Source organism: Elephas maximus, chromosome 9 (assembly GCF_024166365.1).
Source record: "Elephas maximus indicus isolate mEleMax1 chromosome 9, mEleMax1 primary haplotype, whole genome shotgun sequence".
NCBI classification, from domain to species: Eukaryota; Metazoa; Chordata; class Mammalia; order Proboscidea; family Elephantidae; genus Elephas; species Elephas maximus.
The window spans coordinates 111610500-111638336 of record NC_064827.1 but is presented as its reverse complement, the minus strand read 5'-3'; the positions used below and the strand labels follow the sequence as shown (position 1 = coordinate 111638336).

The 27837-nt window shown below is 46.7% G+C and overlaps 1 protein-coding gene across 6 annotated transcripts in view; it reads right to left on the bottom strand.

Annotated features, from left to right (window-relative positions):
- WNK2 (WNK lysine deficient protein kinase 2) overlaps positions 1–27837 on the bottom strand; it is a 189601-nt gene that overhangs the window by 91490 nt on the left and 70274 nt on the right. For all 6 annotated transcript variants that reach the window (XR_007518624.1, XM_049895554.1, XM_049895551.1 and 3 more), the window contains 2 exons: positions 7465–7637; positions 6023–6243 (listed from right to left, as the gene is read on the bottom strand). Coding sequence is in view for 5 of the 6 variants with exons in the window: in XM_049895554.1 (XP_049751511.1) it covers positions 6023–6243; positions 7465–7637 (394 nt within the window). In the remaining variant the exon portion in view is untranslated. The remainder of the gene's footprint in view (positions 1–6022; positions 6244–7464; positions 7638–27837) is intronic.

Below are 27837 nucleotides of genomic sequence, written 5' to 3'. Positions count from 1 at the left end.
TTACATTCATTGGTGATTTTTTAAATAAAAATTTCCTATAATAAGCTTTTGTTTTTATAATCATAAAAGCTTTTTATTGAAATAGGTCCACACAGAGCATCTGTTGTGCTGAATGCAAAGAAAAGAGACAATAAATTTTTATAGGTCTGTTTTTAGCTTCTGTACACTTGTTGACTGGAAATTTTTTTTTAATGTTTTTTCTTTTTAAAGCAGATACAAAATATCACAAACTAATTATTGCATTAAAAAAGCACATGGGGGATCAGAATGTACATGGAAACATTAACAGTGGTTATCTCTGGGATCGAACAGGTCACAGGGGATTTTCATTATTGGTTTTCATTTGCCCACAATTTCCAGTTCACCATGTATTACATATTTAACAAAAAAAGCTAACATCTTGGGTAAAAAATGGAGAACACAAAAATCTATACTTAGATTTGCTTATAAGCATAAAGAATTCTGGAAGAATACATCAGAAATTATGGGAACTGAGCGGAGGGGACGGGAGACAGCCCTCTCGCTTGGCATTTTCCATCCTTTTGGGCTTTCAAACCACGTGATTGCGTTGCAAGTTTTTGCACTGGTAATTTTTAAGTTGATATATATATATTTTTAAGTTTCTTTCCACCTCTAAGCTGGTCACAAAACAGGGAATATGCTGCCAGGCTTGAGCCTGATGCAAAGACGCCACGCCCCCAGGTGTGGCCTACATTAGCCCCACAGGGCGTGGCTCAGAACCTGCCCCAAACCCAAACCTACTGCCATTGAGTCGATTCCAACCCATAGTGACCTTACAGGACAGAGTAGAGCCACCCCATAGGACTTCCAAGGCTGCAAATCTTTACGGAAGCAGACTGCCACATCTTTCTCCCGCAGAGTGGCTGCAGGGTTCGATCCGTCCACCTTTTGGTTAGCAGCTGAGCACTTTAACCACTGTACCACCAGGGATCCTCAGAGTCTGCCCAGCAGGTGACAAGTGACAGCTCTCTCACGGGGCCCACCCCTCCTGAGCCTGCCCTGGGCCAGTTACAGTGAAGCAGGACAAGGAGCCACAGCAGCAACCAACACGGCAAGGACGGCTCACACTGCTGTCGGCAGGGACAGCAAGGGCGGGGCTGCTCAGTGACAAGGGAGTGTGGGCGAGGTGAGCTCGAGTGGAGGCCGCTCGAGTCGAGGTCCACATACCGCAGGGACAGCAAGGGCGGGGCTGCTCAGTGACAAGGGAGTGTGGGCGAGGTGGGCTCGAGTGGAGGCCGCTCGAGCTGAGGTCCACATACCGCAGGGACAGCAAGGGCGGGGCTGCTCAGTGACAAGGGAGTGTGGGCGAGGTGGGCTCGAGTGGAGGCCGCTCGAGTCGAGGTCCACATACCGCAGGGACAGCAAGGGCGGGGCTGCTCAGTGACAAGGGAGTGTGGGCGAGGTGGGCTCGAGTGGAGGCCGCTCGAGTCGAGGTCCACATACCGCAGGGACAGCAAGGGTGGGGCTGCTCAGTGACAAGGGAGTGTGGGCGAGGTGGGCTCGAGTGGAGGCCGCTCGAGTCGAGGTCCACATACCGCAGGGACAGCAAGGGCGGGGCTGCTCAGTGACAAGGGAGTGTGGGCGAGGTGGGCTCGAGTGGAGGCCGCTCGAGTCGAGGTCCACATACCGCAGGGACAGCAAGGGCGGGGCTGCTCAGTGACAAGGGAGTGTGGGCGAGATGGGCTCGAGTGGAGGCCGCTCGAGTCGAGGTCCACATACACGCACAGAGGCTGGGGGCTGGGTCACGGCAGTGCATCCACCCCAACACTTTCTGGGCAGGTGTCTGCCCCATGAAGGGCAGGGGAGAAAGAATGGCCTCCGCCCTCACCCCCAAGAGCAGCTGGGGCAGGACACCCAGGGCCGAGGAGCCAGAAGGGGCTGCAGGAGTGGCCGAGGGACCACACTCGTCCCCGCTGCCCACGCAGCACTGAGGCCTAGACAGGAGGCCCTTTGACGCAAAGCTGCCAGACCAGCTACCAAGCAGCAGATAGTCCCAGGCACAGTCTCTCTGAGACCCTCGGGAAGCTGGGAGGGCAGAAAAGCCTGCTCTGTACCATTCCAGAGAGCCTGGCCTTGCTCAATGGGCACAGGGCCTGCGGGGATGGGGACCCAGCTCAGCCAAAGGAAGACTCCAAGTCCAGGGCTGAGGAGCTCCCAGTAATGCCACTGGGCACGTGCCCTCAGGAACACAGGCGCACTCCAATCTTTTTCTGAAACTGTAGCCATTTAAATATGAATTTTGAAAATTATGTGTGTATGTACGTGTGTGGTGCATGTGTCTGTGTGTGAATGCATGTGTGTGTGTACATACACGTGTATGTGTGTATGTGTTTGTGCATTGTGTACATGTGTCTGTGTGCATGTATGTGTGCATACTTTTGTGTCTCTGTGTATGCCTGTCTGTGTACGTGTGCGTGTGTATGAATGCATGTGTATACACACGTGTATGTATTTGTGTACTCTGTGCATGTGTGTGAATGCATGTATGTCTGTGTGCATGTATGTAGGTATGCATGCATATGTATTAGTGCACTGTGTATGTGTCTCTGTACATGTATGTGCACGCACGTGTGTATGTGTGCACACTGTGTGTCTCTGTGCATGTATGTGCACGCTGTATATGTGTGTCCATTATGTACAGATCTATGTGCTCATTGCCCACCCAGCAGCCCTCAAATGTGGCATGTCACTGTTTGTCAGTAGCTATGGGTCCCATCTGCTGTCCTCATTCCGTGGGCTGTGCTGTCATCTATAAGCCACCGGGCTTCAGGGCCAGCAGGCACCTCTTGCCCCCGTGTCCTGCCCCGTAGGTCCCCAGGAGGGTGTCCATAGACCTTACAGGCATGTCTGCCTGTAAAAACTAAGACATCACAGTGCCTGGTCTGAGTTGCCAAGGGCCAAGGCCAGCCTCTCAGCCATCGTGTGCGTGCCGCCTCCCCCGTCCTGCCTCCATCATGCAGACAGGGGCTTTTCTGGATAAGTGACATCTGAGGTAGAGTTCTGTGAGCTCATGGCATCACGGCACGTCCCCAGAGCTGGGGCCGTGGCACCGAGGCGGACTATGCCTGCATGCTCACCAACACATCTTGCTCTATCTGCAGACTCCTCCTCCCACTGGAGGCCCCAGGGATGACCGCCCTTGGCCAGAGCCTCGAGGGCCCCTACACTGCTTTCAGGGCAGCACAAAACCCAGCAGAGGCTTTTTCAGAGTTTTCCTGAGCCCTGGGCACACACTGAGAGCCACTGCTGATGAAGCATTGCCAAGTGGGTCACAGCTAAAGTGCCAGAGAAAAAGCTTGGACACTGGGCCAGAAATGAGCTCACGTATCCACTGCCCCCTCCCACCCCACAACGGAGGCACAGAGGGAGGCTCCTGCTCCTGAAGGGCAGGGCAGGGGAGAGGAGAGACAGCCACTCTAGGCTGGCATGTCCACGGGGAATGCAGACCCCAGGAGGACTCAGCCCATTTTACCACCAGGGCAAGCACCAATCTGGGCAACTGGGCCAATGCCATTAGCAGGCCTGGGTGGGAGTCCCCTCATTAGCAGGCCTGGGTGGGAGTCCCCTCATTGGTAGGCCTGGGTGAGAGTCACCCCACTGGCAGGCCTGGTTGGGAGTCCCCCCACTGGCAGGCCTGGGTGGGAGTCCCCCCACTGGCAGACCTGGTTGGGAGTCCCCCTACTGGCAGGCCTGGGTGGGAGTCCCCCCACTGGCAGGCCTGGGTGGGAGTCCCCCCAGTGGCAGGCCTGGTGGGAGTCACCCCATTGGCAGGCCTGGGTAGGTCCCCCCTCCCTCTAGGCCTCCCACTCATAGCTATTTGTCTGCTCACTGCCTAGCACCCCAGATGATCCATGCACATTCCCATGAGGACCAGATAGCTGAGGATGTGGGCTCCCTGCTCCCAGCCTCTCTCACTGGTACTTCACCCAGGGATACCCCGCAGGGCTGGACCTCATGCTCACTGAGCACAGTCAGGCTCCATCTCAACACACTCACAGCACCCACCTGGCCCTGCAACTCTGAGCCTCATTTCAAGGGAACAGAGCCTGTGGTCAGAGAAAGCCCAGAGGTCCCCCTCTGCTGGGCACCTCAGTAGCTTTTTGCCAGTATGCTCTGTCCTGAGACAGGTGGTTTCCAAGTTGCCCTCCTGCCACCCAACTAACCCAGTGTCTGAGACCCCTAACACTTTCTGGGGCCAAATTTGCAAAAGCTGCCCTGCAACCAACAAGGATGCAGAGCCCTAGGGTGCGCGGCCCCCCAGTTGAGTATTGCTCTCGGCCTCTCCAGGACAGAGTGCCCATCACCTGCCCAACCTCCCAGCTTCCCATCTCACAAACAGAGAAACTGAGGGCTGCCAGTGGTGTGGTGCTTTAGCAGGCCCCGAGATTCCAGAGTCCCTGCCCTGTCACTTCCATCCCCCAAAGCTACCTGAGGCCCTATCAAGGGGTAGCCCGGGCGAACACCCTTCCACAAACTGAACACTCTGAACACACTGCCAACCAAAGCATAGTTTTCAGACCCCACCAACGGCTTTATTTCCTGCAAACAGGCCAAGCAATGCCCCAAAGTGTGCCACAAGCCAGTAAGGCACAGAGCCCTGATGTCAGCCTCGTCCTGGCCTGCTGGTGCTCCCCAGTTCTCCTACCAGAGACTCGCTCACACAGGGCTCTTCTGATGCAGCTGCCAGCACAATCTGGTGCTGCCTGACCCCGATACCGTGTTCCACAAGTCTGAACCAGTGTGTCACTAGGGTTGGTGTCACCCCCTATGCTAATTACCACGATAGGGTAGTTGAAACACTAGAAAATTTGACAAAATCAACAACTACAAAAACAACAGCATGTGCTTATAGCCTGTGCAGACGAAACCATGTGATTCAAAGCATCACTGCAATTGGGTAACAACAACAGCTCTGACTGGAGCACATTAGAAGGTTCCCAAAGTCAATTATGCTATAGTATTGAGTTTTTTTTATTGAGTTTTAGCCTTGTAGATATATTGATACAGGTAAGCTGGGCTTACGAAAAACATTTTTGTTGTTGTAACTAACTATAGGGATATTTTTATAAAAAATAATAAATTTCTGTCAAATCACGGGACAAAAATTTTATAGACTGTCATTTTGGTGTCACCCCTCTGACAATGTCACCTGGTGCAGTCCGCACCCACCCCCCACCTCCCACTAGGGACACCACTGGTCTGAACCCATATATCCTCCAAGTGTTCTCATTTCAAAATGTTCTCCCAGGTCCAGCAGCCCTCCGGTGTGGGTGAACACTGCGCCTACCTGGGGCTGGGCACACAAAGGACAAGATACAAACACCACTCCCCCATACAGCAGCCAAGGGCCAAGGAAGCCCAGGATGCAGGGGGTAGGTTTCCAAGAGAAGTGGCCTCTGAGCAGACTAGTGAAAGATGAGAAAGACAGATGCAAAGTCAGCTCTCAGCATGCCTGTTGGCCGTCCATCTGCACCCACCTTCCCACCCACCGCCACGTTCACTCTGCCCCTCGTCTAGTCATGTTTGATCTCCAGATGTCCCATGTTCTCCCCTCCTCAGGCCTCCATAGCCTCCAAAGACCAGACCAGCATCATCCCACAAGCCATCCCTGTGCCCAGGCATGGGTGTCCTCCACTCTTCCCACCCACACTGGACCATCCCTCTGCAATGTCCCACCTCCCTGCCTAGACTACCAGCCAGGGGCCCAGTGAGAAAGATAGCTTAGGTCAGTCCCAGCAGTGTGAAAGGCCAGGTGGGAGAGCCGGCACCTGTCATCTTTTCCTCCAGCAGACAGCTGCCCCCCAGGTGGGCATAATCCCCTAGGCTTGGCAGCCAGATGGATGGGGGCAGGGATAGCGGAAACAAACGGAGGCCATCCCAGCCCCTCCCACCAGGCCCCTGCCCTAGGCCCAAAGGGGGCAAGCAAACCAGTCACTGGCCTGCCTGAGCCCCGCCCAGACCCCAGGCTCCCGGGCCTCAGAGAAGCGACAAACCGGCATACCTATCACGCTTTTGGCGAATGATGTTCTTTTGAGGGTGGCCAGGCCCAAGTCGCCAATCTTCACTGACCCAGTTGGCCCAGTGATGAAAATATTGTCACATTTCAGATCTCGGTGGATGATGGGTGGCGTTCTTGTGTGCAAAAACAACAGGCCTTTCAGGATCTGCCGGCACCAGCTGCGGAGGACTTTGGGCTTCATCACCTTGAACCGTTTCAGGTACCTGAGAAGAAGGCACAGCACACTCACCAAGCAGCGGGGCAGCATGTCCTCTGCCAGGCTCCACTGACGTGGTCAGGCTGGGCCTTCCGTTAGCACCCCACCCGTGTGCAGGTGGGGACGGTGTGAGAATGCCACCACACAAGAGGGAACGAGCAGTGCTGCCCAGACCCAAGGCATAAGCTGGTCAGCCAGGCCCAGAGCGGGCAGCCAGGCCGGCTCTGAAGAGTCACTGGCCCTGCACTAACTTCCTCCCACAGGGGAGCACTGCTCAACCTCACCCAGCCACAACACTGCTGTCATCAGGATAGGATGTCGGTGTCCCCAGCATACTGCTGCAACAGGATGGGGTTCCAGGAACACCTCAGAGCCTGGAGGGGCCAGGCCTGGGGGACAACACAGGACCTGAAGTCCAAGGCCCAGCCCCCACACCCAGGCAGCTGTGTCTCCAGTCCCTGGAGAAGGAGGTGGGCAAGGCTGGGAGAGAAGCCCCGTGTCAGGTTCCCACTTGTTCACCTGTGAGCTGGAGCATTTCTGCAGACAGGACTGTGCCCACCCAGAGGTGGGCTGCTCCCCTCTCTAGAGAGCACAGACCAGGGTCCTCAGTAAAGAGTGACAGGCCACCAGGACCCCTATGCTGACTCCTTCCCCATGGGGCCTGATTGCACATTCAGTCCAGTCCACAAGGAGAGGGGAAGGTTCTCATGGCAGTGGGCTCTACTTTGCCATGGTCCCGCCCTGACAACAGCCCACTTCCCACACCATTGGTGTGTGTGCGCTAGGGCCCAGGCTGAAGCTGAACCTCAGTAGCAACAAAGCCTCAGACACAACAAGCATATAAGCTCTCAAGGAAGTAAATGATTCCAGTCATCTGCACAACTGCTGTCCCACACAGAATCTAACACATGGAACAGGACATCGAATGCGGGGGAAAGGGGAAACAAGCTAAGGTACAGATTTCCTCTGTGGTCTCTGAAGAATGGGGCCTGAAGAAGCCCAAAGCTAAGAGACAACTGCCAAGGTTGCTTTGATGTGTTTCTTTTCATTGTGGAGGCTTCCTATTGCTGAGAGGATCCTATAACTTATCATGCAAACAGGGACACTCTAGAGAAGGGCTGTGGACCCAGCGAATCATCCAGACCGTACCACCACCCTCTACTCACACAGCCCTAGTGCCCCACACTGAGACACACTGCAAGCTTGGCAAGCAAGGTGGCACACTTACGTCTTCAGCGTCCCTGAGGTCATCAGTTCAGTCACCAGCACGATGCACCGCTTTCCTTTAGCACTGGACTCCCAGAAGTCGTAGAATCGCACAATGTTGGGGTGCTGCAGGCCTTTCAGCATCTCGGCCTCCTCCTTAAACCGCTGCCGCTCCAGCTTGGTAAGTTTCCTGTCCTGGGGGAGGACAGAGACACAGACAGTAGGTACAAATGTGCAGGGCAGCCCCCATAAAGGCCTTTTCCAGAGTGGGGGGTAAGACGGGAAGGGCTGGTCATGCTGGTGCTTTATAGCTGGTGACAGGTCACTTTCTCGGGATTACCGTACACAGCGGAAGGAAAGAACTAGGCCATCAGAAGGGAGCTTGTGAAGTCTGACCCGGTTCCGAGGCCTCAAAGGTAGCCTCATGTCCCCAAAGCACAGTGCACACTGAGCTTTTCTGCCACCAAGTTTCAAAAGAAAGGTTTTAGAAGAACGTTCTAAATCCAGCAGGCCACATAACAGAATGCGGCAGAATGCAGGCTCCAAACGCGGATACCCTGAACACGGCCCCATGCAGAAGCTGCTCCATGCACTACAGGGGCTGTGTGGCTTCTCTGCGGATCTGGGGCACTCAGCCCTGCAAGGTGCCATTGGAGCCCAGCCTCCGCCATCCAGGAGACAGCACCAGGACGTCTGCAATAGGAATTCCTGGGAAGCAAAATGGCTCACCAACTCAGACTTCCAGGTCCCTGTACATTTTCTATCTTCCACCCATCTGTCAGTCGTACTGTGGTGGCTTGCATGCTGCTATGATGCTAGCACCTATGCCACCAGTATTTCAAATACCAGCAAGGTCACCCATGATGGAAAGATTTCAGCTGACCTTCTAGACTAAGACTACCAAGGAAGGCCCAGTGATCTACTTGCACTCTGTCAATAAAAACCCTACGGATCACAACAAAACACTGTTTAACATAGTAGAGCTGGAAGATAAGAGACAACGACAATGGCCTCATGTATACCTATGACTGTGAGAACAGGGCTGAACTGGGCAGCATTTTGTTCTATTGTACACGAGGTCTATACGTTGGAGCCAATTACATGGCAACTAGTAACTTTTTCCATGAAAACATTCTGCATCCCACCTTGGTCAGTGGCGTCTGGGGTCTTAAACACTAGCAAGCGACCATTTAAGATGCATCAATTGGTTTCAACCCACCTGGAGCAAAGGAGAATAAAGACCACCAAAGACACAAGGTAAATATGAGCCCAAGAGACAGAAAGGGTCACATAAACAGACTATATCAGCCTGAGACTGGAAGAACTAGATGGTGCCTGGCTACAACCAATGAATACCCTGACAGGGAACACAACAGAGAATCCCTGATGGAGCAGGAGAAAAGTGGGATGCAGACTTTGAATTCTTGTAAAAAGGTCTGACTTAATGGTCTCACTGAGATTAAAAGGGCCCCAGAGGTCATGGTCCCTGGACCTTCTGTTAGCCAAGACTGGAACCATTCCCAAAGCCAACTCTTCAGGCAGGGATCAGGCTGGACTTTAAGACAGAAAATGATACTGGTGAGGAGTGAGCTTCTTGGCTTAAGTAGACACATGGGACTATGTGGGCAGCTTCTATCTGGAGACGAGAGGAGAAGGCAGAGGGGAACAGGAGCCAGTTGAAAGGACACGAGGAATACAAGGTGGAGAGGAGTGTGCTGCCTCATCAGGGAAAGAGCAGCTAGGAGTACATAGCAAGCTGAATTTAAGTTTTTGTATGAGAGACTGACTTGATTTGTAAACTTTCACTTAAAGCACAATAAAAAAAAGAAAAAATGATCTTAAAAAAACACCTCTGAGAACTTTGTTCCCACAAAAATCATTTACTGAGTGTTTTTTAAAAGAATGAAACATCAGTTCATTCTGTTGTTGTTGTTGTTGTTGCTAGGCACCATCAAGAGAGTTCTGACTCATACCGACCCTATGTACAACAGAACAAAACGCTGCCCAGTCCTGCACCATCCTCACAATCGTTGCTATATTTGAGTCTATTATTGCAGCCACTGTGCCAATCCATCTCATCAGAGGCCTTCCTCTTTCTCATTGACCTTTTACTTTATCAAGCATGATGTCCTTCTCCAGGGACTGATCCCTCCTGATAACATGTCCAAAGTATGTGAGACGAAGTCTGTCCATTCTTGTTCGTTCTTCTGGCAATCCATTCTTCAACATTCTTCACCAACACTATAATTTAAAGACATCAACTCTTCTTTGGTCTTCTCATTCACTGTCCAACTTTCACACGCATATGAGGCAACTGAAAATACCATGGCTTGGGGCAGGTGTACCTTAATCCTCAAGGTGACATCATTGCTTTTCAACACTTTAAAGAGGTCTTTTGCAGCAGGTTTGCCCAATGCAATGTGTTGTTTGATTTCTTGGCTGCTGTTTCCATGGGCATTGATTGCAGATCCAAGTAAAATGAAATCCTTGAAAACTTCAATATTTTCTCTGTTTATCATGATGTTGGTTATTAGTCCAGTTGTGAGGATTTTTGTTTTCTTTATGTTGAGGTATAATCCACACTGAAGGCTGCAGTCTTTGATCTTCATCAGTAAGTGCTTCAAGTCCTCTTCACTTTGAGCAAGCAAGGTTGTGTCAGCTGCATATCGCAGGTTGTTAATTAGTCTTCCACCAATCCTGATGCCATGTTCTTCTTCATATAGCCCAGCTTCTTGGATTATTTGCTCAGCATACAGATTGAATAAATATAGTGAAAGAATACAACCCTGACAAATGCCTTTCCTGATTTTAAACCATGGAGTAACCCCTTGTTCTGTTCAAATGACTGTCTCTTGGCCTATGTACAGTGCACGCGAGCACAATTAAATATTCTGGAATTCCTATTCCTCTCAATGTTACCCATAATTTATTACCCACACGGTCAAATGCCTTTGCATAGTCAATAAAACACTGGTAAACATCTTTCTGGTATTCTCTGCTTTCAGCCAAGATCCATCTGACATCAGCAATGACACTGCTTGTTTCACGGCCTCTTCTGAATTCAGCCTGAATTTCTGGCAGTTCCCTGTCGGGGTACTGCTGCAATCATTTTTTAATTATCTTCAGCAAAATTTTACTTGCGTGTGATATTAATGATATTGTTCGATAATGTCTGCATTCTGTTGGATTGCCTTCTTTGGAATAGGCTTAAATACAGATCCCTTCCGGTCGGTTGGCCAGGTAGCTGTCGTCCAAATCTCCTGGCATAGACAAATGAGCACTTCCAGCGTTGTATCTGTTAGCTGAAACATCTCAATTGGTCTGTCAATTCCTGGAGCACTGATTTTTGCCAATGCCCTGGTGGCATAGTGGTTAAGAGCTACGACCACTAACCAAAAGGTCGCAGTTCAAATCTACCATGTGCTCCTTTGAAACCGTATGGAGCAGTTCTCTGTCCTATAGGGTCAACTATGAGTCAGAATCAACTCAATAGCAATGAGTTTGGCTTTTTTTTTTTTGTCAGTGCAGCTTCGACTTCTTCCTTCAATACCACCAATTCTTGATCATATGTTACCTCCTGAAATGGCTGAACTTGACCAATTCTTTTTGGTACAGTGCTCTGTGTATTCCTCCTATCTTCTTTTGAGGCCTCCTGAGTCGCTCAATATTTTGCCCAAAAAATCCTTCAAAATTGCAACTGGAAGCCCGAAAAAAACTCAGCTGAATTTCTTCTTCAGTTCTTTCAGCTTGAGAAATGCTGAGCGTGTTCTTCCCTTTTGGTTTTCTAACTCCAGGACTTTGCACATTTCATTATAATACTTCACTTTGTCTTCCTGAGCTGTCCTTTTAAATCTTCTGTTCAGTTCTTTTATTTCATTTCTTCCATTAGCTTTAGCTAGTCTATGTTCAAGAGCAAGTTTTGGAATCTCTTCTGACATCCATTTTAGTCTTTTCTTTCCCATCTTTCTAATGGCCCTTAGCTTTTTTCATGTGTGATATACTAGATGTTACTCCACAACTCGTCTGGTCTTCAGTCATTAGTGTTCAATACATCAAATCTGTTCTTCAGATGGTCTCCAGATTAAGGTGGGATATACTCAAGGTTGTATTTTGGTTCTTGTGGACTTTTAATTTTCTTCATCTTCAACTTAAATTTGCATATGAGCAATTGATGGTCTTTTCTGCAGTCGGTCCCTGGCCTTGTTCTGACTGATGATATTGAGCTTCTCCACCGTCCATTTCCACAGATACAGTCGATTTGTTTCCGCTGTTTTCCATCAGGTGAGGTCCACATGTACAGTCGCCATTTAAGTTGATGAAAAAAGGTATTTGCAATGAATAAGTCATTGGTCTTGTAAAATTCTATCATGCACTGTTTCTATCACCAAGACCACATTTTCCAACTACCAAGCCTTCTTTTTGTTTCCAACTCCTGCATTCTAATCACCAGTAATTATCAATGTATCCTGACTACATGTTTGATTGATTTCAGACTGCAGAAGTTGGCAAAAATCTTCAATTTCCTCATCTTTGGCTTTAGTGACTGGTGCATAAATTTGAATAATAGTCATATTAGGAGGTCTTCCTTGTAGGCATATGAATATTATCCTATGACCGACAGCATTATACTTCAGGATAGATCTTGAAATGTTTTTTTTGATGATGAATGTGGCACCATTCCTCTTCAATTTGTCATTCCCAGCATAGTCGGAATTGACTCGACAGCAATGGGTTTGGTTTGGTTTTTTGGCATAGTAGACCATATGACTGTCTGATTCAAAATGGCCAATACCAGCCCACTTCAGCTCACTAATGCCTAGGGTATTTACCTTTATGCATTCCATTTCATTTTTGATGACTTCCAGTTTTCCTAGGTTCATACTTCATATATTCCACATTCTGATTATTAATGGATGTTTGTGGCTGTTTCTTCTCATTTTGAGTCACATTGGTAAACAAAGGTCCCAAAAGCTTGACTCCATCCATGTCATTAAGGTCGACTATTTCGAGGAGTCAGCTCTTCCCCAATCATACTTTGAGTATCTTCCAACCTGAGGGGCACATCTTCCAGCACGACATCAGACAATGTTCCACTGCTATCCATAAGGTTTTTGCTGGCCAATTTTTTCGAGAAGTAGACCGCCAGCCAGGTCCTTCTTCCTACTCTGTCTTGCTCCAGTGAGACCTGTCCACCCAGGGTAACCCTGTTGGTATTTGAATACAGGTGGCATAGTTTCCAGCATCACAGCAACAGTGCATCATAAACATCTTTAATTCTAAAGATCACGCAATTCTAATCAAAGTGTTCAAGTCCATGGCACACTAGAACCAGAAGTCAGAAGGGCATGAGGTTTTTAAGGATGGGGATGTTGACAAGTACCAGAGTCAGTGCTTAGAACAGAGAAGGAAAATACAGTCAGCAACCTAATATCCCTGAGCCAGTGGCCAGGCCGGTGGTGCAAGAAGCACCAGCAGACACAGCTGGTGTCCTGGACACACGTCTGAGCACACAGGCAGCAAACCATCGCACAGGCAAGCTAAGCATAGAGAACCACTCAGCTGGCCTCACTCTTAAAGCAGGAAACAGCAAACACATCATCCGTTTCACACCAGAGCCCCAGGCTTCCGAGGTGCTGGCCACACAATGCGCTCATCACGTGCCCAAATCTACCCAGGGGGTTGTCCGTTCACCAGGTGGAACTGAACCAGGGAGCCACAACGATATGCAGACCCTGCTCAGCAGGGCCTTCCCGGCCTTCGGCCCCATCCATGTTCCAGCCTTGCTTTCCTTCTCCTCCACTACACCCCTCCAGTGTAAGCACTACCCCCCTCCCACCTTGGGCCCCCTGCCTCATGTACTTCCCTGCCTCAAATCCTCCAGTGGATTCTCAACACCAAACACTCAGAATATAACTCAAAGAGTCCACACGACCCCAAACGCTCTGTGTGTTTCCAACTGTAGCTCACAAGTTGAAATTTCACCTCCAGGGCCCAGCCACCAGCCTTCTTTCCTTTCGTCAAATACTCCAAGGTCATTTCTCTAGCACCTTTGCGCCTGGAGTACTTGTCCCCCATCATGACCACTGGTCCAAGAGGCTGACCAGGCACACACCAGTCACCAAAATATCAAAATACCAAAAATGTGACAAGCATACTACTAGAGGGAAACTGTCAACACGACCGAACTCAGGAACAGCAAAGCTCTGAGGAGTTCCAGGAAGAGAGAACACTGTGACTTTGTAAAGATGAATGGAGAAGTCAGAGCTGGAAAAAATGCAAGCCCAGACCCCTCAAAGAATTTCAAGTACAGAATCTGATACAGAGAAGAAAAGAGGTCTGTGGTTGTGGTGAGAACCATCTTGTGAAGGAATTAGATCCCAAATGGCTATGGTACTCATCAGACCATTCTTCCTTCCACCACACCCTGCTGCCCTGCCCCTTGACACACAAACCCTCCCCGGCACCAGGCCTTCATTCATACATGAGGCTGCACAACCGACGGTCAGCAGCGCAGTAAAAACCTCCAGGAGAAATCATCAGCATGCCTGCACCCAGAAAAACAAATAATTTTTGGACCAAAAGGCAACCCTGAAAAAATCTAATACGTATCCTCCTAGAGAGTCAAGAAGTTTATACACGTAAATAAGAGCAACTTTATTTTTTAAAAGGGAACAATCAAGAAAGAGTTCTTGCAAATTAAAACTATGTTTTTAAAATAAAATATTCTGTAATCCAATGAAACACTAAATACAAAAAAAAAAATCTAGATAATAAAGTGGAAACATGTTTGTTCACCCAAAATGATGGTTTATTTTAGAAAATAAAAGTCAAGCCACACACTGACATATATTTGACAAAGGACTCACATGTAGAACACAGAGAGCTCCCATGAGTAAATAACAAAAAAGACATGAGCTACAACACATAGTAAACCCGAATGAAAACTGTGGACTTGAGTTAACAACAATACATCAACATTGGTTCACCAGTTGTAGCAAACGTACAACAGAAAATGCAAGATATTAACAGGTGAACCTGTTTCAGAGAGGGAAGATGGGAGCTCTCTGTACTTTCTGTGCAATTTTTCTAGAAACCCAAAAGTGCTCTAAAAATAAGTACTATTAATTTTGAAAACATTAAAAGGTATACAAACATGAAAATGGTAGAAGCAGGAAAAAAAAAGGCATGAACTGCTATTGCACAAAAGAAGACACAAAAATGGCTAACAAGCACATGAAAGGCTCCTCAGCATCATTAGTCATCAAAAAAAAGTTATTTAAACCACAAGGGACACCAGCTCACACTCACTACCACTTGCTATGGAGTCCATTCCAACTTGTGGCAACCCCATGTGTGTCAGAGTAGAACTGAGCTCCACAGGGTTTTCAATGGCTGATTTTTCTGAAGTAGATCATCAGATCTTTCTTTCAAAGTTCTTCTGGGTGGACTCGAACCTCCAACCTTTGGGTTAGCAACCAAGCATATTAACCATTTGCACCACCCAGAGATTCCTCACATCCACTAGAAGGACTAGATTAAAACAACTGATGATACCAACTATTGGTGAGGATGTGGAGAAACTGGAACTCTTCTGCGTTGCTGATAGAAGTAGAAACTGCACAACTACTCTGAAGAACTACTTGGCGGTTTTCTCTGTGACCCACCAGCTCCACTCCCAGGTATTTACTCAAAAGAAATGAAAACATATATCCACAGAACATGTGTACAAATTTTCATAGCATTTTTATTCATAATAGCCCCAACTGGAAACAGTCAAAATGTCTGTCATCAGGTTGTTGTTAGGTGCCGTCGAGTTGGTTCCGACTCATAGCGACCTGATGCACAACAGAAAAAAACACTGCCCGGTCCTGCGCCATCCTTACAATCGTTGTTATGCTTGAGCTCATTGTTGCAGCCACTGTGTCAATTCACCTCGTTGAGGGTCTTCTTCTTTTCCGCTGACCCTGTACCCTGCCGAGCATGATGTCCTTCTCCAGGGACTGATCCCTCCTGACAACATGTCCAAAGTATGTAAGACATAGTCTCGGCATCCTTGCCTCTAAGGAGCATTCTGGCTGCACTTCTTCCAAGACAGATTTGTTCATTCTTTTGGCAGTCCATGGTATATTCAACAGTCTTTGCCAACACCACAATTCAAAGGCGTCAACTTTTCTTCGGTCTTCCTTATTTATCGTCCAGCTATCACATGCATATGATGTGATTGAAAATACCATGGCTTGGGTCAGGCGCACCTTAGCCTTCAGGGTGACATCTTCGCTCTTCAACACTTTGAAGAGGTCCTTTGCAGCAGATTTGCCCAATACAATGCGTCTTTTGATTTCTTGACTGCTGCTTCCACAGCTGTTGATTGTGGATCCAAGTAAAATGAAATCCTTGACAACTTCAATCTTTTCTCTGTTTCTCATGATCTTGTTCATTGGTCCAGTTGTGAGGATTTTTGTTTTCTTTATGTGGAGGTGTAATCCATACTGAAGGCTGTGGTCTTTGATCTTCATCAGTAAGTGCTTCAAGTCCTCTTCACTTTCAGCAAGCAAGGTTGTGTCATCTGCATAATGCAGGTTGTTAATGAGTCTTCCTCCAATCCTGATGCCCTGTGCTTCATATAGTCCAGCTTCTCGTATTATTTGTTCAGCATACAGATTAAATAGGTATGGTGAAAGAATACAACCCTGACGCACACCTTTCCTGACTTTAAACCAATCAGCATCCCCTTGTTCTGTCCAAACAACTGCCTCTTGATCTATGTAAAGGTTCCTCATGAGCACAATTAAGTGCTCTGGAATTCCCATTCTTCTCAATGTTATCCATAGTTTGTTATGATCCACACAGTTGAATGCCTTTGCATAGCCAATAAAACACAGGTAAACATCCTTCTGGTATTCTCTGCTTTCACCCAGGATCCATCTGACATCAGCAATGATATCCCTGGTTCCACGTCCTCTTCTGAAACCGGCCTGAATTTCTGGCAGTTCCCTGTTGATATACTGCTGCAGCCGTTTTTGAATGATCTTCAGCAAAATTTTGCTTGCATGTGATATTAACGATATTGTTCTATAATTTCCACAGGTGGTTGGATCACCTTTCTTGGGAATAGGCATAAATATGCATCCCTTCCAGTCAGTTGGCCAGGAAGCGGTCTTCCGTATTTCTTGGCATAGACGAGTGAGCACGTCCAGTGCTGCATCTGTTTGTTGAAACATCTCAATTGATATTCCATCAATTCCTGAAGCCTTGTTTTTCGCCAATGCCTTCAGAGCAGCTTGGATTTCTTCCTTCAGTACCATCAGTTCCTGATCATATGCCGCCTCTTGAAATGGTTGAATATCAACTAATCCTTTTTGGTATAATGACTCTGTATTCCTTCCATCTCCTTTTGATGCTTCCTGCATCATTAAATATTGTCCTCATGGAATCCTTCACTATTGCAACTCGAGGCTTGAATTTTTCTTCAGCTCTTTCAGCTTGAGAAACGCCGAGCATGTCCTTCCCTTTTGGTTTTCCATCTCCAGCTCTTTGCATATGTCATTATAACTCTTGACTTTGTCTTCTCGAGAGGTCCTTTGAAAAATCTTCTGTTCAGTTCTTTTACATCATCAGTTGTTCCTTTCGCTTTAGCTGCTCAACACTCAAGAGCAAGTTTCAGAGTCTCCTCTGACATCCATCTTGGTCTTTTTTTCTTTCCTGGCTTTTCAGTGACCTCTTGCCTTCTTCATGGATTATGTCCTTGATGTCATTCCACAACTCATCTGGTCTCCAGACACTAGTGTTCAATGCGTCAAATCTATTCTTGAGATGGTTTCTAAATTCAGGTGGGATATACTCAGGGTCATATTTTGCCTCTCGTGGACTTGCTCTGATTTTCTTCAGTTTCAGCTTGAACTTGCATATGAGCAATTGATGATCTGTTCCACATTCGGCCCCTGGCCTTGTTCTGACTGATGATATTGAGCTTTTCCATCGTCTCTTTCCACAGATGTAGTCAATTTGATTTCTGTGTGTTCCATCTGGCGAGGTCCATGTGAATAGTTGCCGTTTATGCTGGTGAAAGAAGGTTTTTTGCAATGAAGTTGTTGGCCTTGCAAAATTCTATCATTCAATCTCTGGTATTGTTTCTATCACCAAGGCCATATTTTCCAACTACTGATCCTTCTTTTTTGTTTCCAACTTTTGCATTCCAATTACCAGTAATTATCAATGCATCTTGATTGCATGTTTGATCAATTTCAGACTGCAGCAGCTGATAAAAATCTTTTATTTCTTCATCTTTGGCCCTAGTGGCTGGTGCGTAAATTTGCATAATAGTCGTATTAAGTGGTCTTCCTTGTAGGCGTATGGATATTATCCTATCACTGACAGCGTTGTACTTCAGGATAGATCTTGAAACGTTCTTTTTGACGATGAATGCAACACCATTCCTCTTCCAGTTGTCATTCCCAGCACAGTAGACTATATGATTGTCCGATTCAAAATGGCCAATACCAGTCCGTTTCAGCCCACTAATGCTAGGATATCAATGTTTATGTGTTCCATTTCATTTTTGACGATTTCCAATTTTCCTAGATTCATACTTCGTACATTCCAGGTTCCGATTATTAATGGATGTTTGCAGCTGTTTCTTCTCATTTTGAGTCATGCCACATCAACAAATGAAGGTCCCAAAAGCTTTACTCCATCCACATCATTAAGGTTGACTCTACTTTGAGGAGGCAGCCCTTCCCCAGTCATCTTTTGAGTGCCTTCCAACCTGGGGGGCTCATCTTCCAGCACTATATCAGACAATGTTCCACTGCTATTCATAAGGTTTTCACTGGCTAATGCTTTTCAGAAGTAGGCTGCCGGGTCCTTCTTCCTAGTCTGTCTTAGTCTGGAAGCCCAACTGAAACCTGTCCTCCATGGGTGACCCTGCTGGTATCTGAATACCGGTGGCATAGCTTCCAGCATCACAGCAACACACAAGTCCCCACAGCACGACAAACTGACAGACACGTGGGGGTGTCATCAGGTGAACCAAAAAAAAAAAAAAACCAATTGTTGTATAGCCAAACAGGAATACTATTCAGCAATTCCTGAATCAGTATTCCTGATACGTGCGACAATATGGATAAAATTCAAAAGCATTCTGCTGAACAAAAGAAGCCAGGCACAAGAGAGTCCATACTGTATGATTCCATTTACGAGAAACTCTAGAAAAGGCAAAACTAATGTATAGAGGCTGAATTAACAGGGGTTGGGCCTCTGGTATGGGCGTAAACGGGGGGAGCTGGTTGGGAAAGGGCTTATGAGAACTTTGGGGGCAGTGGAAACGTTCTACAGCATAACAGAGGATGTGGGTGACACTAGTGTATCCATTTGTCAAAACTCATCAAATTTCATACTTAAGATATGTGCATTTCAATATATATATAAATTATACCTCATTAAAAAAATTTTTTTTAAAAAGTAACAAAGATGAAATGAGAAAAGTAGAAAAAAAAGAAAATGAGAAACATTAAGAGAGATGAAAGAACCACTTGAAGCTCAAACAGCTGTGTAACGGGAGTTCAAATAATAGAGAAGAGATACCATAAAGAAGAGATAACAGAATAGAATTGCCCAGAGCTGAAAAGAGAACTATTTAGGATAAAAGTACGTATCAAGTACTTTTATCCTAAATAAAAGGATAAGAAGAAATGAAAAATGACCCACATCCAGACCCATTCCAGAGAAATTTCAGACTACCAAGGCTCAAAAGGCAGTCATATCTGCAAAGGAACAGGCCCAGCTGGGCAGTGGTGCCTCGTCAGCAACCCTGGAAGCCAGAAAACAGAGGAGCAATATCTTCAAAGTCAGACTTAGAACCAAGAATTCTATACCCTGCCAAACAAACACTCAAAGTGGAAGGTAAAAAGACTTATCTTCAGACATGCAAGAAATCAAACCCTACATCCCATGCACCTTAGATGAGAAAGTTACTGGAAGATGTGTGCCAGCAAAACACAACACAACCAAACCAAAAGGAATGCGATGCAGCAGTTGCCTTGTGGTCTGAGGTGGTGGCTCAGCCTGATGAGGACCAAGAGAAGAAGTGCTCTATCTCACTGAATCACCAGCTCGCCTGAAAGCCCCCTTAGACCACATTTTAATTACAATTCTTTTTCAGTGGGTCTACCTGGCTCTAGAGGGAATTTATATTATAAATTATCTCTGTCAGTATTTTAGGATCAACCAACAGCAAAGTATGGACAACTTCACTGTAGCTTTGGAGCACTCTGTTACTGCTCCAAGTGCCATCATTAACGAAGATTGAGAGGTAAAGGAAAATGCCGTGTACTTGCCACAGTCTTCGTTTTCCTGGGCAGATACTGTCTAAAGTTGATAAACCAAAGACACCAAAGTCAGAAATCGTTAGCAATAGTTGCCTCTTGGAGGCAGGCCTGGGAGAGGAGGTCGGGAGGGAAGAAGAGACCTTATTTTATGTTATGCCACTAAGCCGTTTTTAACCATGTGGCACAGGACTTCTGTAATTTAGAAGGTCAATAAGCATCTCCTCAGAGAGCTTCCCCAAAACCAACCTGCGGGACCAGGCCCACCTACTCCCTCGTACACCACGCCCCATCTGCCGTCACTCATTGGCAATCACAGGTCTGCCCCGCTAGATGGGCAACTCCAAGAAGGCAGGATCCAACAACTGGCATACTGTAAATATTTGTGGGATAAATTTATTAATTAATCTACTGTTGTTGCTCAAGATAAAGGTGCAAGGGCAAGTGGAAAGCACATGATCCCTTAGAAGATGCCTAAATCCTGCAAGAGTTACCTTTTTTAAGGTTTGGCATTGAGCAGCAGGCTCTCCTCAGCTCCTTACACAGGCTACTGTGCAGAACAATTCATCCCACCCAAGCACCTGAAGAGGTGAGGTCTCACCAGTTCACTAGTGCTGCAGAAATCAGTGGCTTCTGTTCCCTCAAAGATTAATCAGATTATAAAGGATAAAAATATCCTGAGGCACAGTTGGAACTTCCTTCCTACAGGAAAAAGGCCTTGTCAGTGAGGACAAGCAATGGCAGAACGGCACGCGTTGTCTTCAAAGCACAGCCGGGGAAGGCAGGGAGCTCAAGTCAGATGACCAAGGTGGTCACAAAAAGACAGCCTAGTACCTATGGGCTGTCCCAGCCCCAGAACCAACAGGAAAACACCGACCCAGTGTCTATAGAGTTGATTCCGACTCATGGCAACCCTACAGAACAGAGGAGAACTGTGGATTGTTTCTGGTCTTGGCCTAGGAGGGCAGAGACGTGTGCCTCTGTGTGCCTGCAGGGGGCACCTCCACGCGGCTGTGGGCTCACTGGTTCTGCCAGAGGCCCTGCAGGCCCCATGAGGAAGACACGCGTGCTCTCTGAGGTTTCTGCACTTCTTCTTTCAGCGAGGCAGAAGCCCAAACGCCAGAGTGGCCTGGCCATCCTCAAGTCCAGCCAGAAGGGGTGGCTATCCACATGCACACCAATGCTCCTCTGGACAGGTGGAGGAGGGAGGGATGCAGCTTGCAGGAAGAGTGCCTGAGATCAGCAGAAAGCCCACGGCCTGGGGTGACACAATCTGGTCTGAGACAACACTCTTAGCTTCAGCTTCATATGCCTGGCAAATCAGAAGAAAAACATGCTCCTCCGGTCTCTGCCAAGAACTGCCCCTGCACAGGGAGCCTGGAATGCAGGGAAGGGGGCGCGTAGAGGGTTTTCTGCCTAGCGCTCTACCTCAGTCAGCCAGCCTGTGCAGGAGGGGACGCCAGACTCTCAGTGAGGCTGAGACGGGTTTCACAGGGTGTAGGGACCCTTCGACCCTGGGCATGGTGGATCTCACCCAGCCCACCCCCACTGTCCACCGCACAACAAGACTGCAGCACTGGAGTCGTGCCAGGACAGCCAGCACCAGATCATCAAAGAGCTCAGGCTTCCCGAAGGCGTTGCTCCTTCCATATCGAAACCCTGCTCCCTACCCAAAAGGCCTGTGAAGTCCACAGGGAAACCCTACACGCAGCAGGCAGCAGGTGTGCCTCACCTTCTGTAGCCCGAGTGAGCCTCTCTGTCACCTGGGGGCCTCTGTAAGGGTGTGTCCTGGGCACGTGCCAGGTTTCAGGGGTCAGTGGGTGGGCCTGGGATCCCCTGTGAGGGTGTGTCCTGTGTGTGTGCCAGGTTTCAGGGGTCAGCAGGTTGCTGGGTTCCCCTGTGACAATGTGTCCTCTGTGCGTGTGCCGGGTTTCAGGGATCAGCAGGTTGCTGGGTTCCCCTGTGAGGGCATGTCCTCTGTGTGTGTGCCGGGTTTCAAGGTCAGTAGGGTTGCTGGGTTCCCCCGTGAAGGCATGTCCTCTGCTGTGCATGGGGTTTCAGGAGTCAGTGGGCAGGCAGACCACCAAAAGGCCTGGCTGTTGCTGCACATGAACCAGAGGAAACTGTTGGCACACTGAAGCTGTGCTGTCCTCCCACGTGTGACTGTCAAGAGTGAATCTCCTCCCTGCTCCAGAAAACAGACCCCAACAGCTGCCAGTGTTTCCAAACATTCGATTTTAAGGTGCTGCTGCCTCTAATATTCACTGCAGTTTTTACAGTAAACTCACTTTTTAAAACCTAAGTACACTTGTAGCCTCACTTTAAGCATAAAACACTTGAAATCACAGGTGTGCTCAAGTAGGGACCTTCTGCTTCATGTGGAAATGAAGGCAGCATTATGAAAACAGAAATTCGCACACAGCTACCACAAAAAATAACCCAACACTAGAAAATGTGCCTCACACAACTTCCAGCCCGAGTGACCGCGGCCTGGCAGAAAACAAACAGGTCGTGCTTGGTGAGCCCGAGCTCCGGAATACACGGAGGACGACATCTCAGCGAACTTTCCAGAAAGGCGGGTAATTCCAGCCTCACCACCTCCTCTGGTCAAAAGCTCCAGGAAGTGTATAATTTCTCAAGGCAGAAACTGGAACTTCAAAACCTGGCCCCACACTGCTGTTGTAAATTAATATTGTGTTCTTTAAAGAAAAAGGAAGGAGTAGATACAAAGTCGGGGTACAAAGATGATTTAAAACAAGGACTCAATGGCAACAAGCTTTTTGGTTTATTCCCAACATGGTACACCCCATGAACAGAACAACGGAAAAGACCCCACAATCATCTCTATGGATTCAGAAGAAGCAGTTGCTAAAATGTAACACCCTTTCTTTCTTTTTCTTTTTAATTTTTATTGTGTTTTAAGTGAAAGTTTACAAATCAAGTCAGTCTCTCCTACAAAAATTTATACACACTGTGCTACATACTCCTACCTGCTCTCCCCCTAGTGAGACAGCACACTCCTTCTTTCTACTCTCTCTTTTTGTGTCCATTTGGCCAGCTTCTGACCCCCTCTGCCCTCTCATCTCCCATCCGGACAGGAGCTGCCCACATAGTCTCATGTGTCTACTTGATCCAAAAAGCTCACTCCTTACCAGTATCATTTTCTATCTCAAGGTCCAGTCCAATCCTTGTCTGAAGAGTTGGCTTTGGGAATGGTTCCTGTCTTGGACTAACAGAAGGTCTGGGGACCATTACCTCCGGGGTCCTTCTAGTCTCAGTTAGACCATTAAGTCTGGTCTTTTTATGAGAATTTGAAGTCTGTATCCCACTGCTCTCCTGCTCCCTCAGGGGTTCTCTGTTGTGTTCCCTGTCAGGGTTGTCATGGGTTGTAGCCAGGACCCATTTCAGACTGACATAGTCTCTGGTTTATGTGGCCCTTTCTGCCTCTAGGGCTCACAATTACCTTGTATGTTTGGTGTTCTTCATTCTCCTTTGCTCCAGATGGGTTGAGACCAATTGATGCATCTTAGACGGACGCGACAACACCTTTCTTAATGAAAACCCTCAAGATTGGATTAGGAGGGAGGTTCCTCAATATGATTCAGGGCATATAGGAAAAGCCAACAACCGCCATTATAGATAACGGAGAAAGATTGAAAGATTTCCCCTTGAAATCAGGAACAAGACAAGTGTGCCTGTTCTAACCACTTCTATTCAATGTCTAGCCAGAGCAGTAAGACTAGAAAATGAAATAAATGGTATCCAGATTGGAAAAGGAGAAGTAAAATTATCTCTATTCACAGACGACATGATCCTATATGTAGAAAATCCCAAAAGGTCCTCAAGAAAGCTTCCAGGACTAAGAGAAGAATTCAACAAGGTTGTAAGGTATAGGGTCAACAAACAAAAATTATTTGGGTTTCTATACTAGCAATGAGAAACTGAAATGGAAATTAGGAAAACTACTCCGTTTACAATATCAGCTAAGAGAATAAAATAACTAGGAGTAAATTTAAGGAATATGAAGGACTTATACAATGAAAACTATAAAACATCACTGAAAGAGATTAAAGAAAACTTATTAAAAAATGCAAAGATGTTCCATGTTCATGGATTGGAAGACTTTATATTGTTAAGATGTTAACACTACCTGAAGCAATTCCAATCAAAATTTCAACACCCTTCTTCACAAAAATGGAAAAATCCATCCTCAACTTTATATGGAATAGAAAGAAGCCCCAAACAGCTAAAGTACTGCTGAAAGAGAAGAAAAAGTAGGGAGACTCACATTTCCTCATTTTAAAACGTATCATATAGCTACAGTAATCAAAATAGCCTGGAACTGGTAGCAGAGATCAGTGGAATAGAAATCAGAGTCCAGAAATAAACCCATACATCTATGGTCAACCAATTTTTGACAAGGGTGCTAAGTTCAATAGATGTGGAAAGAAAAGTCTCTTCAGTAAATGGTGTTGGGGAAACTGGATTTCCACATGCAGAAAAAAGAAACAGGATCCACGCCTCACACCACACACAAAATAAATTCAAAACATATTAAGGGCTTAAATACGCAAACTAAAATCATATAATTCTAGAAGAACAAGCAGGGTAAATGCTGTCAGGTTTAGCTTTAAACAATAGATTATCTAACATAATAACAAAAGCACAAACAGCGAAAGACAAAATAAATGTGACCTCATAAAAATTAAAAACTTTTGTTCATCATAAGTCTTAACCAAAACAGAAAATCTACTGACTGGGAGAATATCTTCGGAAACCACATATCCAAAAAGAATCTAATAACCAAAATATATTAAAAAACTTCAGCAACTTAACAACAAAAAGACAACCCCATGATAAAAATGGGCAAAGGATGTGAATAGACATTTCACCACAAAGGACACTCAAATGGCCACTAAACACATGAAAAGATGCTCAGCTTCATTAGCTATCAGAGACACGCAAATCAAAACCACGATGAAATACCATCTCACTCCCACTAGGATGGCTAAGATTCAAAACAAAACAAAAACCAGAAAACAACAAATGGCAAGGATGTAGAGAAATTAGAACCTTCATCCATCACTGGTGGGAAGGCAAAATTACATAGCCATTGTGGAAAATAGTGTAGTGATTTCTTAAAAAACTAAATGCAAAACTACCATATGACCCAGCAATTCCACTCCTAGCTATATACGCAAAATAACTGAAAGCAGAGACTCAAACAGATACTTGGACACCAATGTTCACTGTAGCACTACTTACAATAGCCAAAGGTGAAAACGACCTAAATGCCCATCAACGGATGAATGGATGATCAAAATGTGGTACTTATATACAATGGAATACTATTCAGCCAGTGAGAGAATGTCACAATATGAATGGAGCTTGAAGACTTTAAGCTGCATGAAACATGTCAATCACAAAAAGACAAATACTGAATGACCTCACTTACATAAAAAGACAACTACAGGCAAATGTACAGAGACCAAAGTTTATTAGTGGTTACCAGGAGACGAGGGAGAAGGAAGCAAGGGGGAGTTATTGCTTATTGAATACTGGGTTTCTGTTTACGGTGATGGAAACATCACACTGATTACGGGGAGGGTTGCAAAGTGGATTAATGTAATTGCTGTCAAGAAGCTGTACACCTGCAAAAAGTTAAATTGGCAAAAGTGTGATAGTTTTGTTTTGTTTTTGTCATTGCTTAAAAATAAGAGTAACTTCTGAGCCTGCTTAGGTATAACCAAAACCTTATGGGATTTTGTTCCTTGGTTTGGAGGTTTAGGGTCATGGTTTCATGTGACATCCCAGTTAATTGGCCTAATATTGTGTCTAGTTCTTCTGCTCTACTTCCTAGTTCATTGCGTAGTGCCTGTGGTCTTAAAAGATTGTAAGCGGCCATCCAAGGTACAATTGGTCTCTACTCTCTTACAGCAACAGAGGAAGGAGAGTCAAGAATAGGAGGAAATGGAATGTATGGCTAATTGCCTCCATGAACAACTGCCCCGCTTTGCCATGAGACCAAAAGAAATGGATGGTGCTCAGCTACTACTACTGAGCCTTTTGATCAAAGATTCTACAGAAGAGTCATGATCAAAAGAGAAAATGCAGAACAGAATTTCACATTTTCATGGACCCCCCAGTTCCTGGAGCCATGGAGGGCAGATAAGCCCCTGAAACTATTGCCCTGAAATCTTTAAAGTTTAATCTTTAAACTTTATACCAAAAATATCCCCTGAAGTCTTCTTTAAATCAAACAATAGGTTAGCTTAACTAGTAAAGAATGTCTGCTTTGAGCACTGTGCTCTTTTAAGATCTATCTATATAGGATCAAATTGCCAACTGCAACTCAGAAGATTAGATAAGAACCTTAGGGGCCATGAGTTTATGTTAATGGTGGAGGAACAACTCAGATAAGGAGGGTGCGAACGATTGTACACCTTGAAGAATGTAATCAATGTCAATGAATTGTACATGTAGAAACTGTTGAATTGTATGTTCTGCTGTGTACATTCTCAACAATAAAAAAATTAAAATTAATTATAAAAAAACATAAATTTAAATAGTCACAAAGGATATCATTTCCCATAATTTGTAAGTATTGATTCTTTTAAAAATTAAATGGGTACACATAGCACTTTGAAATGTGTCCCATGGAATCTAAGTATCAGAGGAATCTGAAATCTGCCACCAGCCGTTTCACAAACACATGAATAAATATGACTCTCACCTCAAGCCCTTCTCCTGTCTGGAATCTGATTTTCATCCCCGCAGGTCTGCCTCAGGCAATGGTTTTCTTGAAAGTCTTCTACTGATCATCCTACCACATTTCTCTGCCGTAAAACCATGCATATTGGAACTTAAGTACGTCTATTTCCTGTTGCCATTACAAATTATTATACAGAACTGATCCAAACAAATAGATCACTTTGAAAATACATCTCATACTGAGCTGGAGGGAGCTTTTTCCATGGGTGACTGTGAGTCACTGCTCGGATGGCCCAGTCCACCTCAGCTCCGCACAACTTCTGCTTCATGTGCATCTGACCTGCAGCAGCTGCTCAGCTCAACCAGCAGAGGGGTTGGAGGAAGGTGTGCTAAACCAACCTCAGGTAACTAATTCCAGAGTGGTCGAGCTTGGGAACTTATTGTGGTGATCTGCTGGCAGCTGGCCAGGTCCCCTTCAATTATACTGAACACAGAGTGGGGGGCGCCTCCAGGAGTCAGGGCAACCCCTCCTCCAGACTCGTGCTCTGGGTGGGGCCAGCCACAAGGTGAGGTGTGAGTGGTAGAGGTGCAATGGGGTCACTGATGTGGGCATGGGGGAGAGCTCGCCCACCACCCTCCCCCCTTCGTTGCTGGCATGGGCAAAGCAGGGCAATCTGGGACAGGCTGTGTGTGGGGGACTCATGAAACTTGTAAAGGCCTCTGTTTCCCATCGCTCCCCACCTCAGGCAATGACCCAGGGTCAGCTGTAGCAACCCACCCTTTGCTCTGAGGCCCAGCCACCACCCTCAATCCCCGGCACTGACAGAGCCAGCAAGAGCTGTCACCACGCAGCAGTGACACTGGGCAGAGGAGCCAGAGAGGAGGCATCACCCTCACTGACCCCAGGCTCCTGTAACAGAGAGAGGAGATGGAGTGGGGGAGGAAAGGAAAGAGAAGGAAAAGGGCAAAGAAGGATGTGATGGTTAAGGTAATGTGTCAACTTGGCTAGGCCATGATTTTCAGTGGTTTGGCAGGTATTATGTAATTACCCTCCATTGTGTGATCTGACATGAGCAACCAATCAGTTGAAAGGGGGATTTCCTTGGGGGTATGGCCTGAATCCAATACATATAGATGTTCTGGCAAAGCTTGCCCTGCCTGGATCCAGCATTTGACTCACCACCCTCTGACCTCTGGTTCTTGGGACGTGACCAGCAGCCTGCCCTCAGACCTGCCAATTTGGGGTTCATCAGCCCCTGCAACCACGTAAGTAAGAAGAAGGTTCCCACCTGATGTCTGACCCACAGATTTGGGACTTGCCAGCCTCCACAACTGTGTGAGCCCTTTCCTTGAAATAATCT